At 31.4% G+C, this 13,047-nt stretch overlaps 3 protein-coding genes across 3 annotated transcripts; 2 read left to right on the top strand and 1 right to left on the bottom strand.

Moving 5' to 3' along the window:
• Positions 1–1,153: 1,153 nt before the first annotated feature.
• LOC130982170 (uncharacterized) lies at positions 1,154–4,357 on the bottom strand. The gene is made up of 3 exons (XM_057906053.1): positions 3,818–4,357; positions 2,850–3,131; positions 1,154–2,599 (listed from the first exon to the last, which is right to left on the bottom strand). Exons 1-3 carry the CDS (start codon positions 4,193–4,195, stop codon positions 1,430–1,432), a joined length of 1,830 nt encoding a protein of 609 aa, XP_057762036.1. The 5' UTR covers positions 4,196–4,357; the 3' UTR covers positions 1,154–1,429.
• Positions 4,358–10,322: 5,965 nt separating this feature from the next.
• LOC130981218 (uncharacterized) lies at positions 10,323–10,855 on the top strand. Its single transcript, XM_057904827.1, has 2 exons — positions 10,323–10,414; positions 10,528–10,855. The coding sequence occupies exons 1-2, from the start codon at positions 10,323–10,325 to the stop codon at positions 10,853–10,855; spliced, it is 420 nt and encodes a 139-aa protein (XP_057760810.1).
• Positions 10,856–10,887: 32 nt separating this feature from the next.
• Positions 10,888–12,574, top strand: LOC130981219 (uncharacterized). The gene is made up of 2 exons (XM_057904828.1): positions 10,888–11,160; positions 11,999–12,574. Exons 1-2 carry the CDS (start codon positions 10,888–10,890, stop codon positions 12,572–12,574), a joined length of 849 nt encoding a protein of 282 aa, XP_057760811.1.
• The last annotated feature ends 473 nt before the right edge of the window (positions 12,575–13,047 follow it).

The raw sequence follows: 13,047 nt of genomic DNA on the forward strand, positions 1-13,047 counted from the left end.
ATTCAATTCAATTCAATTCAGAACATTTGCGTCCATTCAATTCAATTTATCAATTGCATTCCATTCAATTCGATTCAAAATTGAATAATCCAAACCTCGTCCGCTTGATAGGATTTAGATGAATAATCTAAATCGTTCTCATTCAACTGATTTGAAGTTGAATCATTCATTGTTTTGATAGCCTATTGAAATCTGAAAGTGAAGAAGATAAATTCACATATCGAAGAAGAAAACGAAGAAGAATAGGAAGAAGAACGACAAGTAGCAGAGAAGAAAAAGAAGAAGAATAGCGAGCAACAAAGAAGAACGACGAGAGCAGATTCGAAAATTGCAATGCAGATCGTTAACATTGAAGAATGTTTATGTTGAAAAATAAGCTTTACATAATTCTGTTACGTTAATAGGAGGGGGATAGGGGCACGCATGTATTTCACATAACTTAGGAGGGGAGGGGGTGCGTGAATGAAATTTTACTTGAATAACTTGGTTAGGTTTTTTGCATGAATGTGGAGTATTATTGTATAAATATTTTAAAATTACGTCGGTTTTGTCCTGACAATGATTATGGCATAAAAAATTTGTAAAATCGAAGTTATCAAACTATTTTTACAAAAAAGTCATAAGAGACAAAAGTCCCCATCAACTAAGAAGAACAAGGTCTTCGTAAATTTTCATTTCCACCAAAGTAACCAATTTTTAGCATTTTGGAGTTAACCAAGTTTGGTATCACACAAAAACCCCTTGCTTGTATTGAATTCAAATTTTGTTTACAAATAATAACTAATACATATTGATGCATATGTATATATTTTCTGCATTTTATACACTTGTAAAAATGAAAACCTTGTATCACTGACTTCCCTTTTTGTTTTGAATCAAGTAATGAGGTACCAATTTTATCATGTTATGCCGTTCCACTTATGAGGCTATAAATCTGCACAAGCTAATTGTTTCTGCATTTAGTTGGTCTCGTGACCAAAGTCAACAAGTTTTGAAGATACTTAGTGAAGAACTTGGCATTAACACTTAACAGCTTCAGTTGGTCATCATGGGGAAAAGAAAGGCCTCTCATAAAGCCTAATCAGAGATGTTAACATGAAAAACTAGTCACCAAATCTGATGACAATTAGTTGGGTGGCAGAACATGGAGCAGTTCTATGTCCAAATCAATTTTTTTGCAAATCCACTTATGTTTATTGTGAATATAAATATACAGAACAAGATCAAGTCATAATTGGATCCAGACAAGCAAACATAACAATCTCAAATTTCCAAGAAACAAGAACAAGGGGAAAAGAGAAAAATTAGAGTCAAGGCATCCAATTTGGCACAATCCAACCATAAATAGTCCCCATTCCTCATAAGCCTTCATCAGGATTCAGGAAACAAGTGATTCTTCTATACAAAGTTCGGTCAATTGTACCTTGTGCTACCGATTGAACCAACCTCTTTGCTGCAGTTCACCATCATTCATAAGCTTGTCCAGAACTGCATTCAGGTCAACTGATTGTCCATTCTCTGTCAGCTTCCGAACCGTTGCCCTTACGTGGTCCCTAGGGAATCCCATACTAGAAACTTTGTCAACTACATCATCAATGGGAACCCTATTCCCACCTCCGGTAGAACCTGAACCCCCACTTGCTACAGATGCAGTTGGTAATGCCTGAGGGAGTACACGAGCAGTCGGGAGCTGTGGGTAGCCACTTCCACTGCTTGGAGACACTGATGAAGCAGTAGGTAGTTGTTGTGGCTTAAGTGCAGGTGTGCCACCATATTGTGATGATCCACCATAACGGTACGGCTCAGCAGGAGCCGATAATGTACCATATCCAGAAGAATAACCTGGATTAGGTCTACTTGATGGCGGTTCATATGCATGGGTTGGTGCGCCATAGTACTGTTGGGTAGGCGGAGGCCCACTAGGTGGCTGAGATGTTGGCTGGTGCAGAGTGGGTGGATAGTTTTGCGAAGGAACATAAGGTGTTTCCTCAACATGCTGGCCAAGTGAAGATTGAATTTGCGGCAGATTTACAGGCGTAATTGCTGGCGGCAGATTTACGGGCGTAATTGCTGGCGGCTGTTGAGGTAAATGAGGTGCTGGCTGCTGTTGAGGTATATGAGGTGCTGGCTGTGAGAACTGGGGATGAGGGCTCTGTTGATACTGTTGATGTGGGGGTGCCCCCGGCTGAGGATGCGGCTGCTGAGTTGGAGGCACTTGGTACTGCTGATTTGGGGCCTCCTGAGGTTGAACAGGTGGTGGTGGAGTAAAGTATGAGTCTCTCTGAGGAACAGCTGGGATTTGGTTCTGTGGGAATTGATTTGCAAGTTGAATTGGAGGTGGCAATCCCTGTTGAGGGGGAGGTTGAGGAGGCGCATTTGGAGAAGGGACTGCAGGAATTGATTGTGGGAGATTAGCGTGAGGAGGAAACTGTGGCTGAGATTGCTGGGGTGCAGATGCACCTTGCTGAATGGGATTTGTAACTACACTAGTTTGTGTTTCTGACTGCTGATCCGTCTTTGACACTTGCAGCTTTGCCAGCTGCAGCTGAGCTTCCAATATATCTTGCTTATCCTTGACGGTCCGCACCCCTGATTGCACCTGTATATTTTGTATCATCAAATAGTAAGATGACTATGTAAGAACCAGGATGAGAATAAACAATAACAAAGACATGAATTGAAGCGTAGCACACAAAGTAAAAATCAGATCATATCAATAGCACCTAGTACAAATATTGGTTTATTACAGCTAGTTTTGTTAATTGATTCAACATAATAAATGCTGCTAACCATTAAGGTTGGAAGACTTACGAGGGAACATGATTGATAAATAATAATTAAAAATATACCTCTCGCAGAATATTCTCCAATTGCCTTAGTTTTCCATCAGTGCTTCCATGATTGTTTCCAACAGATACCTTGAAATCATCCACAGAATTCTCAAGTCGGTGGGTTCGGCTTTCTAGCTGTGTTAACCGCGCACTAACACCTTCCATAACATGAAGCAAATTTTCCATATGTTTCTTCATGGTTTGATCAATTTCAGACAAAATTATTGCATCAAGAGCCTTTTGGTCCTTTCCTACCGCAGCAACCTTTGTAGGTTCAATAGTATCCAGAGAACTGTAACTCTGTATAAAATAGGATAATACTTAATATTTAAGGGCAAACAAGATACTAGAAATGGTAAATTAAGTATTTACTCTCTCCTATACAAAACTATATAAGATCACAAGATTTTTCAAATGCTCAAACCTTTAATGACACTACAAAATAGTGAGACAATTCAGCATGCATGTTATTAAACTATAAAGGCTCAAGAAACAAATCACATGGTTTCAATCTTATCAGCTAACTTTGATCAAATGAGTCAGAAGATAATTATCGAAATGATATCAACATTTTACACACACGGTTTGAAAGCTCTGGAAGCATGAAGATTCAACTTGCTATTCGAAGTTACACAACAATATCAAAATCTTATAACAAAGCATGACATATGGCAATATGGTTGAAACTAGAAACCACAAACATGCTGGACAGAAACCTGGGGCAACCTAACTTCCAATGCTGAAACTTGTCATATTCACAAACTGAAAATCTTACATTTAATTTTATTCAACCACACACAATTCCAAAATTAGTAGTCATGTAAACTCCACTAAGTGATGACTCCATGATTCATAACCACCAAATCATTGGTAAGTGGGAGCAACAAATCAAATCACACCTCACCCTCAAACAACAGGCAATTATTACCCAGATCAGGAAATCACGAAAAGATTAAAACTTGGGCAAAACAAGTGTGAAGTCTTACCTTGATGAGAGGGCGCGGAGGGGAAGTGTTAGCATTGGAATCGGAGTTCCATGACCTAGTTGAGAAAGCAGCAGAAGCAGCTAAATTGGGGGCAGAATCGTAATTAGGGGAAGAAGCGGCGAGGGGACGAATGGGTTGGAAATCGTAGCTAGGAATGATGTCATCTTTGGTGACCCCAATCCCATTGAGATTATTATTTAGGGTTTCTTGACGATGATGTTCTAGTTGGGATTCAACACGTTCATCTTCGTCATCAGTGTTGTTGTGTTTGTGATTATGGTTGTTGTTGTTGATGAGGTCGATGAGGTCCTTGCTCTGTGAAGAACCTGAGTGGGTGAGATCCATAATCTGCTTGTCCATAAACGGCGTCGTATTCATCGGTGCAACGCAAACGGCGAACGGCAAACCCAATTCTGTTCAACTGAACCAAACTGACAGATGAGATAGAAAGAAAAGAAAGGAAGAAGGGAAGAAGGGAAAAAGGGTAAAAATGGAAAATGGTTTTAGTGGATTTGGGCTTCTAAGAAGAAACGAGTATGGTTGTGGGGTTAGTGACTTAGTTTATCGTGTCGTATACTTAGCATATAAGATTAAGAAATGCAACCAACTTTCGTAGTTTATTGATCAGTAGCAGTTTTTATAGAAAAAGATTTAAATTTTTATCTTTATCTTTATCTTTATTTTTTATCTTTATCTTTATAGTAATACAAATAGAAACTCATATTTTTATCTTTATCTTTATAATAATATAAATAAAAGTTCATATATTACGTGACGCTCATACGTTAAGTTTGAGAGTTTATTTACTTAGGTATCGTCACTAAAAATTTTTAGATTTATATTTATAAATTATAAATTATTATTTACTTAAGTTGTTATTTTTAAATTTTAAATTATTTGTTTAGGTTGTTATACTTAAATTGTTATTTTAAAATTTTAAATTATTTTATTTAGGTTGTTATTTTTTAAATTTTAACATTATTTTTTAAAAATTTATTGATTCTTTTTAGCACTATTTTATAAATTTTTGTAGATTTTTTTTATAAATTGCAGCTACATACATAAATTTAAATATATTTACGTTAATTTAGAATTTTAAAAATTGTTAATATATTTATTTATTTTATTTATAAATATAATTTAAATTTAAATTAAAGTCAATCAAATTTAAAACATTTTAGCTATGAGTTAATTATAGAAATATAAGTTATGAGATATAGCACCACAATTTAAAGTATATCAAATCTTTTTTTTTTACATACATCCAAAATTTAAAATTTCTCTATTTATTCCAATGGCTGGTATTCACAAAATCACATAAATCAATCCTACAATCAACAATTTGTGTGTACGTATACGAGTGATACGATTATGGACACTATCAAGTTACGGAAATTTTTCATTGCCATACTCAATTAAAATGGTTTGGCTCGATGAAAATGTGAGTTTTTTACTAATATTTTTTATTTTATTTTAAATTTATATTATTTATATTTTAAATTTATTTGTTTATCCCCATCTAATTGTTCTTTGATTTTTGTTTATCAATTTTAGAGAGAAAAAATACACGTCTCAGTTAGGAGGGTTTTTGTGTCTCGATTCGTGTATTTACTAAAGGAAGAAATATCTTACCAAATAAGATATTTTGGTATTGGACTCAATGAGGGTAACTCTAACACTATACATCATGAATAGGTTGTGTTTTTTTTTAACAAACTTATTGACAATAATTTTTTTATTTTAAATCATTTCATATGTTGTTAGATATCTTACTGGAATTAGAAGTGAGAGAACTCTTAAAAAGAATGACAAATCTACTAAGTACACTATTATTAAATTAGAGATTGATGATGAATAATTATATATTTATTTTTATAAATCTAAAAATTTTGATATTCTCATCTTTTTAAATTGTTATTTTAATTTATTTTATTATAAATATTTTTATTAACATTATTAATAGGTAACAAATACTTTTATTCAAAGGCAATGTTTTTGAAAAAATGGAAGTGTTTTTTTATTAATAGTATTTAAATTTTTTGAAAAATGAGTTTGAATTGATTTTGAAAAAAAGTATTTAAATCTTTTTTTAAAAACAAGTTTAATAGAAAGCATTCTTTCCGTAGTTAGTTTTTTATGAGTTTAAAATAATTAATAAACTAATTATTAATTTTTTTAAATTGTGTTTGACGTTTTAATTTTATTGTTAATTTTCAAATTTTAAAATATAAAATATATATAATTTGATATTATTTTATTGGTAGTTACTTTTTTAGTTGTAATTATTTTTTGTTTATTTTGTTATAAAAAATATATTTAACATTAAACATTCTATTTGATATAGAAAAATAACGAAGTTTGTGTTTTTTGTCAACTATGCACATGAATTAAATGCTTTTTTCCTTAGTCTTTGACAAGGAGACAAAACAAATTTTGAAAAAGAGTTGTGTAGAGATACTTGATCCACTTCTATTAGTAGATTCTAACCAATATTTATTTCTAAAAACATTAGTGAATATATTTTTAATGGTAATTTTTATATTATTTATTATTAATATGTTATGTAATACCCTGCAAAAAGGAAATCTATCGGATACACCTATACTTTTGCTCAACCTAATTGATAAGACCTTCCTCTTCATCGTTGAAGTTCAAATATCTGATAATCCATATTTTTTACCTTCTTATAAAGTTAAGAAGATGACTGATAATGTGGACCTCATAAATAAATTCACAAAGGTTCACCCTATTCAAATTGTGAGTACAGTTATAAGTGTACTTTCTATTAAAAATCAGTTTATTTTTCTCTTTCTTGGTCATTAGTAGGATCTAATACATAAATAATAATTAATAACTAATTATAATTTTAGGATATTGACTACATCGGTGGTTTGCTTCCAATTTCTAAGACATCCTCAATTATTGAAAGGGAGAAAGTAGAAGGTGCTAAGGTATTTGTTCAAACAATAAATTTTTTGTTTGTTTGTTTTCTCAAAATTAGATATTTATTTTATTAAAAAAATATTATTGAGATAAAATAAAAGGTGAAAAGGAAGTCTTTAATTTAACGTAGTATTTTGTACAGAATTTGTTGCTTGAGTTCTCTAAGAAGTTGCGGACAATGATAAATCCGAAGTGTTGGAAAATGCTATTACACCAACCAAGCGATTATCCTCAGAGTCGAAAGATTCGAAGGTGCAAGGAGATACCTCCTCAACTTGCAAGAAGATCAAGATTGAGAATAAAACTTGAGAATTTGAATACACATGTTTTGGAATTCCTTTTAGAGTCTATCTAATAGAATAATGACAAGTATATGTTTGTTTTGGTTAAAACATTATCTTTTATTGAGTTGTTATTTTTCTTTTGGTTCTTTTCCATCTTTATGTTTGGAATTTAGAATTTTTTTTAAATATAAATTGAAGTTATTTGGTTATTACTTGTGATTTTATTTTTAATTCGATTCACACTGTTGATATTTTGTTAATTTCTAATTTAATATTTAATGTCATAAAGTTATAAATTTCTCGTATGAATTATTGTTGATACAATTAAGTTAGTTATTAATTTCTAATGTGTACTTATTTTAAAAAAAAATCTAATTATAATTTTAATTAAAGTATTATGTTTAAAATTTTAAATTTAAATTTAAATACACTTTTTTATTTGAATTTTTAAGTAAGCAATTGAGTTTGAGAATATTTTTTAAAGCTTTATATAATTTACAAGCTACTATGCTAATTACAAAAGATTATATTAAAGTAAATAGACAATCTTATTAATATGTGATGTTATTTATACTATTTAAAAGAAAAATTTAATTTGACATTTTTCTATACTTAATTCTGTTTCTAATGTTGTTCCGACAAAATTGAATTAATTTAAAAAATTTTATTTAAAAATTTTAAATTTGTTCTAGCTAATTAGGAAACTCTATTTAAAATTTTGAAATTCGAAATTCTAATACTAATTCATATTCAAGTGACTTCTTAACCGTTTTAATTTTTAAATTTCAATTTTTTTACTTGCCACGTTTATAAATTTTCTCTTTACTCAATTTATATTGTTATTTTTTAGATTGTTTCTGTATAATAAAATACTTTCATTTTTTTTCTCTCTTTTTAAATATTTTTTTTTCTAAATTTACATAATTTATAAAGTTATTAATTTTTAGATTGTATTTAATTTTATTTATTTTTATCGATAAATTATAGGATTGATACTATTTATGACCAAACTAATAAAAATTACTTTTAAATTAACAAATTACTAAATTCCTAATTAACAACGAACGTTTAATTAAAAAAATTTATTTAAAAATTTAAAATTTGCACTAGCTTATTAGGAAACTTTATTTAAGAATTTGAAATTTGAAATTCTAATACTAATTCTTAATTAAGTGACTTCTTAACCGTTACAATTTTTAAATTTAAATTTTTTTATTTATCACATTTATAAATTTTCTCTTTACTCCATTTACATTGTTATTTTTTAGATTGTCTCTATACAATAATAGAGGTACTTTCATCTTTTTTTCTCTTTTTTTAATTATAAGCTATTCATTTTCAATTTCTTTATTTAAAGAAGTGAAAAAAAGATTTTACTATTAGTTGAATTTATTGATTGTGAGATTAAATTTATATTTATTTGAAAAAAAAATTTGTAAAAAAATATATATTATTTTCTGTAAAATATATTTAATCTCGGATCTTAAGCAAGAAATTTCATTTGGAGTGTTAGATGCAGGTATTGCTCATCATCCAACCTTATTTTTAGAGAAATATTTCTTTAGATTGTTATAAAATAAATGGCAAAATATTTTCTTACTTAACATATTGTTGATTTTGTATTATCACCCTTAATTTATCAAAGCACATATATAAAATACATAGTTTATTTATAACATATATATTTTGTTTTATCTTTTTGGTATAAGGGATGTATACGGTAGAATTCCAAAAAAGAAGTCTACCACATGCTCACATTCTTTTATGGTTAAGTGGAGACCATAAGATAACAACGACAATTTAAATTGATCGGTTAATATATTCAGAGTTGTCATATTCTGTTCGGCACCCAAAATTGTTTAGAGCTGTATCTACATATATGATTCATGGACCATGTCCATGTGGTAGAGCTTTCTCAAAATTTTTACATGAAAGATGGGTACTGCACTAAATATTATCCCAAAACATTCAGTAGAACCACAGTTATCGATGATAGTGGATACCCATCATATAGAAGACGAGACACATGAGTGATTACTGAGAAGAAGGGAGTCCATATGGATAATAGGAATGTGGTTTCATACAATGTATATCTGCTGATGTCTTATCAAGCGCATGTTAATGTAGAGTGCTGCAACAAGTCAAATGCTATCAAATATTTATTCAAGTACGTGAATAATGGTCCAGACAGGGTAGCAGTTGGAGTTACAAAGGAAGCTTCCAGTGGAGAGAATGCTTAGGTTATTGATGAGATCAAACAATTTTAGGATTGCAGATATTTGTCTGCATGTGAGGCTGTATGGAGAAGTTTAGCTTATGATATTCATCAGAGGTGGCCTTCAGTGATGAAATTAACCTTTCATTTGTCTGGAGAGTAAAATATCATCTTTAAAGATAATGACGATCTTGAGGAAATCGTGAAAGAAGAGGAAGGAAAATGTACGATGTTCTTAGCATGGATGGAGGCCAATAAAAAATTTGAATCAGGTCAAATTTTGACATATGCTGAGTTTCCAAATCAATTTGTTTATGATAGAGAAGCAAGGGAATGACATCTACGCAAAAGAGGGTATTCTATCGGGAGGTTAAACTATGTTCCATCAGGTACAGGTGATATTTACTATATGAGAATTTTGTTAGCTGTTCATAGAGGTTGCACAACATATGAGTCTATTAGGGCAATTAATGAAATTACATATTCTACCTTCCAATATGCTTCCTATTCCATGGGACTACTGTGTAATGATAGGAAATTCATTACAGCTATTAATGAGGTAGCTGAACTTGCATCTGGTCATCAATTGAGAAAATTATTTGCGATGCTACTGATATCTAATAGCATTAGCAACCCAGAGCATGTTTGAAATGCAATTTGGACATTATTAGCTGATGAAATACTATATTAGAGGAGAAAAGCTTTGAAAATCCAAGGTATTTTACTATGTCATTTTTTATATATCAAGATTGTATTCTCTTATTATTTTTATTTTTATTAATAAAATTAATAGTTTTATTTTGGAATTACTTATTAAATATTTCATAAAACCACCATGAACCTTTGCTAGGACTAATCATGACTGATGACGAATTGAAAAACCTCTGTCTTATTGAGATTGAGAAGATACTCAATAACAAATGCAAGATCTTTAAGAGACTATCAATCAATGTCATATCTTGATATGTCTGATATTCGTCTTTCTAAGAATAAGCTAATAGAGGAGGAGTTAGCATATAATATAAATGAGTTGATTCATACAAATTTATATACAGAACAAAAGATGACTCATGAGCAAAGGTTAATATTCGATGAGATACTCAATGCTGTGATTACAGACTCTGGTGGTTTTTACTTTGTTTATGGGCATGGTGGGTGTGGTAAGATATTTATTTGGAATGGACTTTCTTCTGCTATTCGGTTTAGAAGAAAGATTGTTTTAAATGTCGAATCATTGGAATTGCGTTTTTACTCCTACCTGGTGGCAGAACGGCTCATTCTAGATTTTCAATACCCATTACAATTACTAATGAATCTACTTGCAACATCAAGCATGGCAGTTTGAAAGCTAAGCTGCTCATTCAAATTAGCTTAGTAATTTGGGATGAAGCTCAAATGTTCAATGAAATGTGCTTTGAAGCACTTGATCGGAAGCTTAGGGATCTTATGTCAGTTACCGATCAACATAAAACACATCAACCATTTGGTGGTAAGGTTGTTGTTCTAGGAGGTGATTTTAGGCAGATACTTCCGGTGATTCTGAAAGGGAGTAGACACGATATATTGACATCAGCTATTAACTCATCCCATCTGTAGACACGATATATATTCTGAAACTGCATACGAACATGAGGCTTCTAATGTCTTCTTCAGATCAAGATGAAGGTGAAATGAAGACATTTGCTAATTGGATACTTGATGTTGGAAATAAAAATATTGGTTCTGTTGTTGGTGATGAATCAGAAATTGAAATTTCAGATGATCTATTAATTATAATTACTGATGACCCTCTCTCTCATTTAGTAGACTTTGCATATACAAATTTGTTGCAAAACATGTCAGATTACAAGTATTTTCATAGTAGGGCAATTCTTGCACCCACGCTTGAGAGTGTCAAGAAGGTAAACGATTTTGTTTTGACAATCTTTCCAGGGATGAAAAAGGAGTATTTGAGTTCTGACACAACATGTCAAGCTTGTTAGGACTAAACATGACTGATGACGAATTAAAAAACTTCTGCCTTATTGAGATTGAGAAGATACTCAACAGCAATGCGAGATCTTTAAGAGACTATCAATTAATATCATATCTTGAGATGTCTGATGTTCGTCTTTTTTAGAATAAACTAATAGAGGAGGAATTAGCATATGACACAAATGAGTTGACTCATACAAACTTATATACGGAACAAAAGATGACTCATGAGCAAATGTTAGTATTTGATGAGATACTCAATGCTGTTATTGCAAATTCTGGTAGTTTTTACTTCGTTTATGGGCATGGTGGGTGTGATAAGACATTTATTTGGAATAGATTTTCTTCTGCTATTTGGTGTAGAGAAAAGATTGTTTTAAATATTGCATCCATTGAAATTGTGTCTTTACTCCTACTTGGTGGCAAAATGACTCATTCTAGGTTTTCAATACACATTACAATTACTGATGAATCTACTTGCAACATTAAGCATGACAGTTTAAAGACTAAGTTGCTCACCTATAGCAGCTTAATAATTTGGGACGGAACTCCAATACTCAATAAATGTGCTTTGAAGCACTTGATCGAATGTTCAGGGATCTTATGTCAATTACCGATCAACATAAGACACATCAATCATTTGGTGGTAAGGTTGTGGTTCTAGGAGATGATTTCAGACAGATACTTTCGGTGATTCCGAGAAGGAGAAGACACGATATATTATCATAAGCTATTAACTCATCCCATTTGTGGTCATTCTGTAAGGTTTTGAAGCTGTATACAAACATGATGCTTTTAATGTCTTCTTTGGATCAACATGATAGTGAAATGAAGAGATTTGCTAATTGGATACTTGATGTTGAAAATAAAAATATTGGTTCTGATGTTGGTGACGAGTCAGAAATTGAAATTCTAGATGATCTGCTGATTACAACTACTGATGACCCTCTCTCTCATTTGGTAGACTTTTTATATCCAAATTTGTTGCATAATATGTCAGATTACAGATATTTTCAAAGTAGGACAATTCTTGCACCCACGCTTGAGAGTGTCGAGACGATAAACGATTTCGTCTTGACAATCTTCCTAGAGATGGAAAAGGAGTATCTATGGTATGACACAACATGTCAGGCTAATGAGAATGAAGATGTACAACAAAAGTGGTTCACACCAGATTTTCTAAATGACATCAAATATTCGGGACTACCTAACCACAAGTTGACTCTGAAGCCAGGAATAGCAGTAATGCTACTGCGAAACATAGACCAAACTTTAAGTTTATACAACGGGATAAGATCAATAGTTAACGAACTTGGCAACAACGTAATTAGAGCAACGTAGTGACCGGTAGAAATATTGGCGACAAAGTGTAAATTCCAAGAATGAACTTGATCCCTATAGATTCAAGATTGACATTTAAGTTTCAACGGAGACAATTTTCATTAACAATGTACTTTGCAATGACCATCAACAAGAGTCAAGGTCAATCATTATCACATGTAAGGTTTACCAAATGAGTGTTCACCCGTGGACAATTTTACATTACTTTGTCAAGAGTTAAGAATCATAGTGGCCTCAAGGTTCTAATTCTGGACGAAGATGGCAATCCAAAGTCATCAATAACAAATGTCATGTTCAAAAAAGTTTTTAATAATATTTAGGTAAGAAAATAGTATTTTTATTTTAATAACATGTTATAATTACATTTCTATACAAATATTTACTATAGATATAACTAATTTATCTATAACTCTACTTTCACACTTGAAATGAAATGTGTAATAGGGAGCACAACATCATATGTGAGGTTAGTA

This window comes from Arachis stenosperma, chromosome 5 (genome assembly GCF_014773155.1).
Source record: "Arachis stenosperma cultivar V10309 chromosome 5, arast.V10309.gnm1.PFL2, whole genome shotgun sequence".
In the NCBI taxonomy this organism is placed as follows: Eukaryota; Viridiplantae; Streptophyta; class Magnoliopsida; order Fabales; family Fabaceae; genus Arachis; species Arachis stenosperma.

Coding starts and splice junctions, on each gene's coding strand:
- LOC130982170 (XM_057906053.1), bottom strand. CDS start 4,195: ATGAATACGACGCCGTTTATGGACAAGCAGATTATGGATCTCACCCAC. Junction 3,132..3,817: donor CTCCGCGCCCTCTCATCAAG/GTAAGACTTCAC, acceptor TATTTTATACAG/AGTTACAGTTCTCTGGATAC. Junction 2,600..2,849: donor TGGAGAATATTCTGCGAGAG/GTATATTTTTAA, acceptor CAAAATATACAG/GTGCAATCAGGGGTGCGGAC.
- LOC130981218 (XM_057904827.1), top strand. CDS start 10,323: ATGACTCATGAGCAAAGGTTAATATTCGATGAGATACTCAATGCTGTG. Junction 10,415..10,527: donor TTTGTTTATGGGCATGGTGG/GTGTGGTAAGAT, acceptor ACCTGGTGGCAG/AACGGCTCATTCTAGATTTT.
- LOC130981219 (XM_057904828.1), top strand. CDS start 10,888: ATGAGGCTTCTAATGTCTTCTTCAGATCAAGATGAAGGTGAAATGAAG. Junction 11,161..11,998: donor CGCTTGAGAGTGTCAAGAAG/GTAAACGATTTT, acceptor TCATTCTGTAAG/GTTTTGAAGCTGTATACAAA.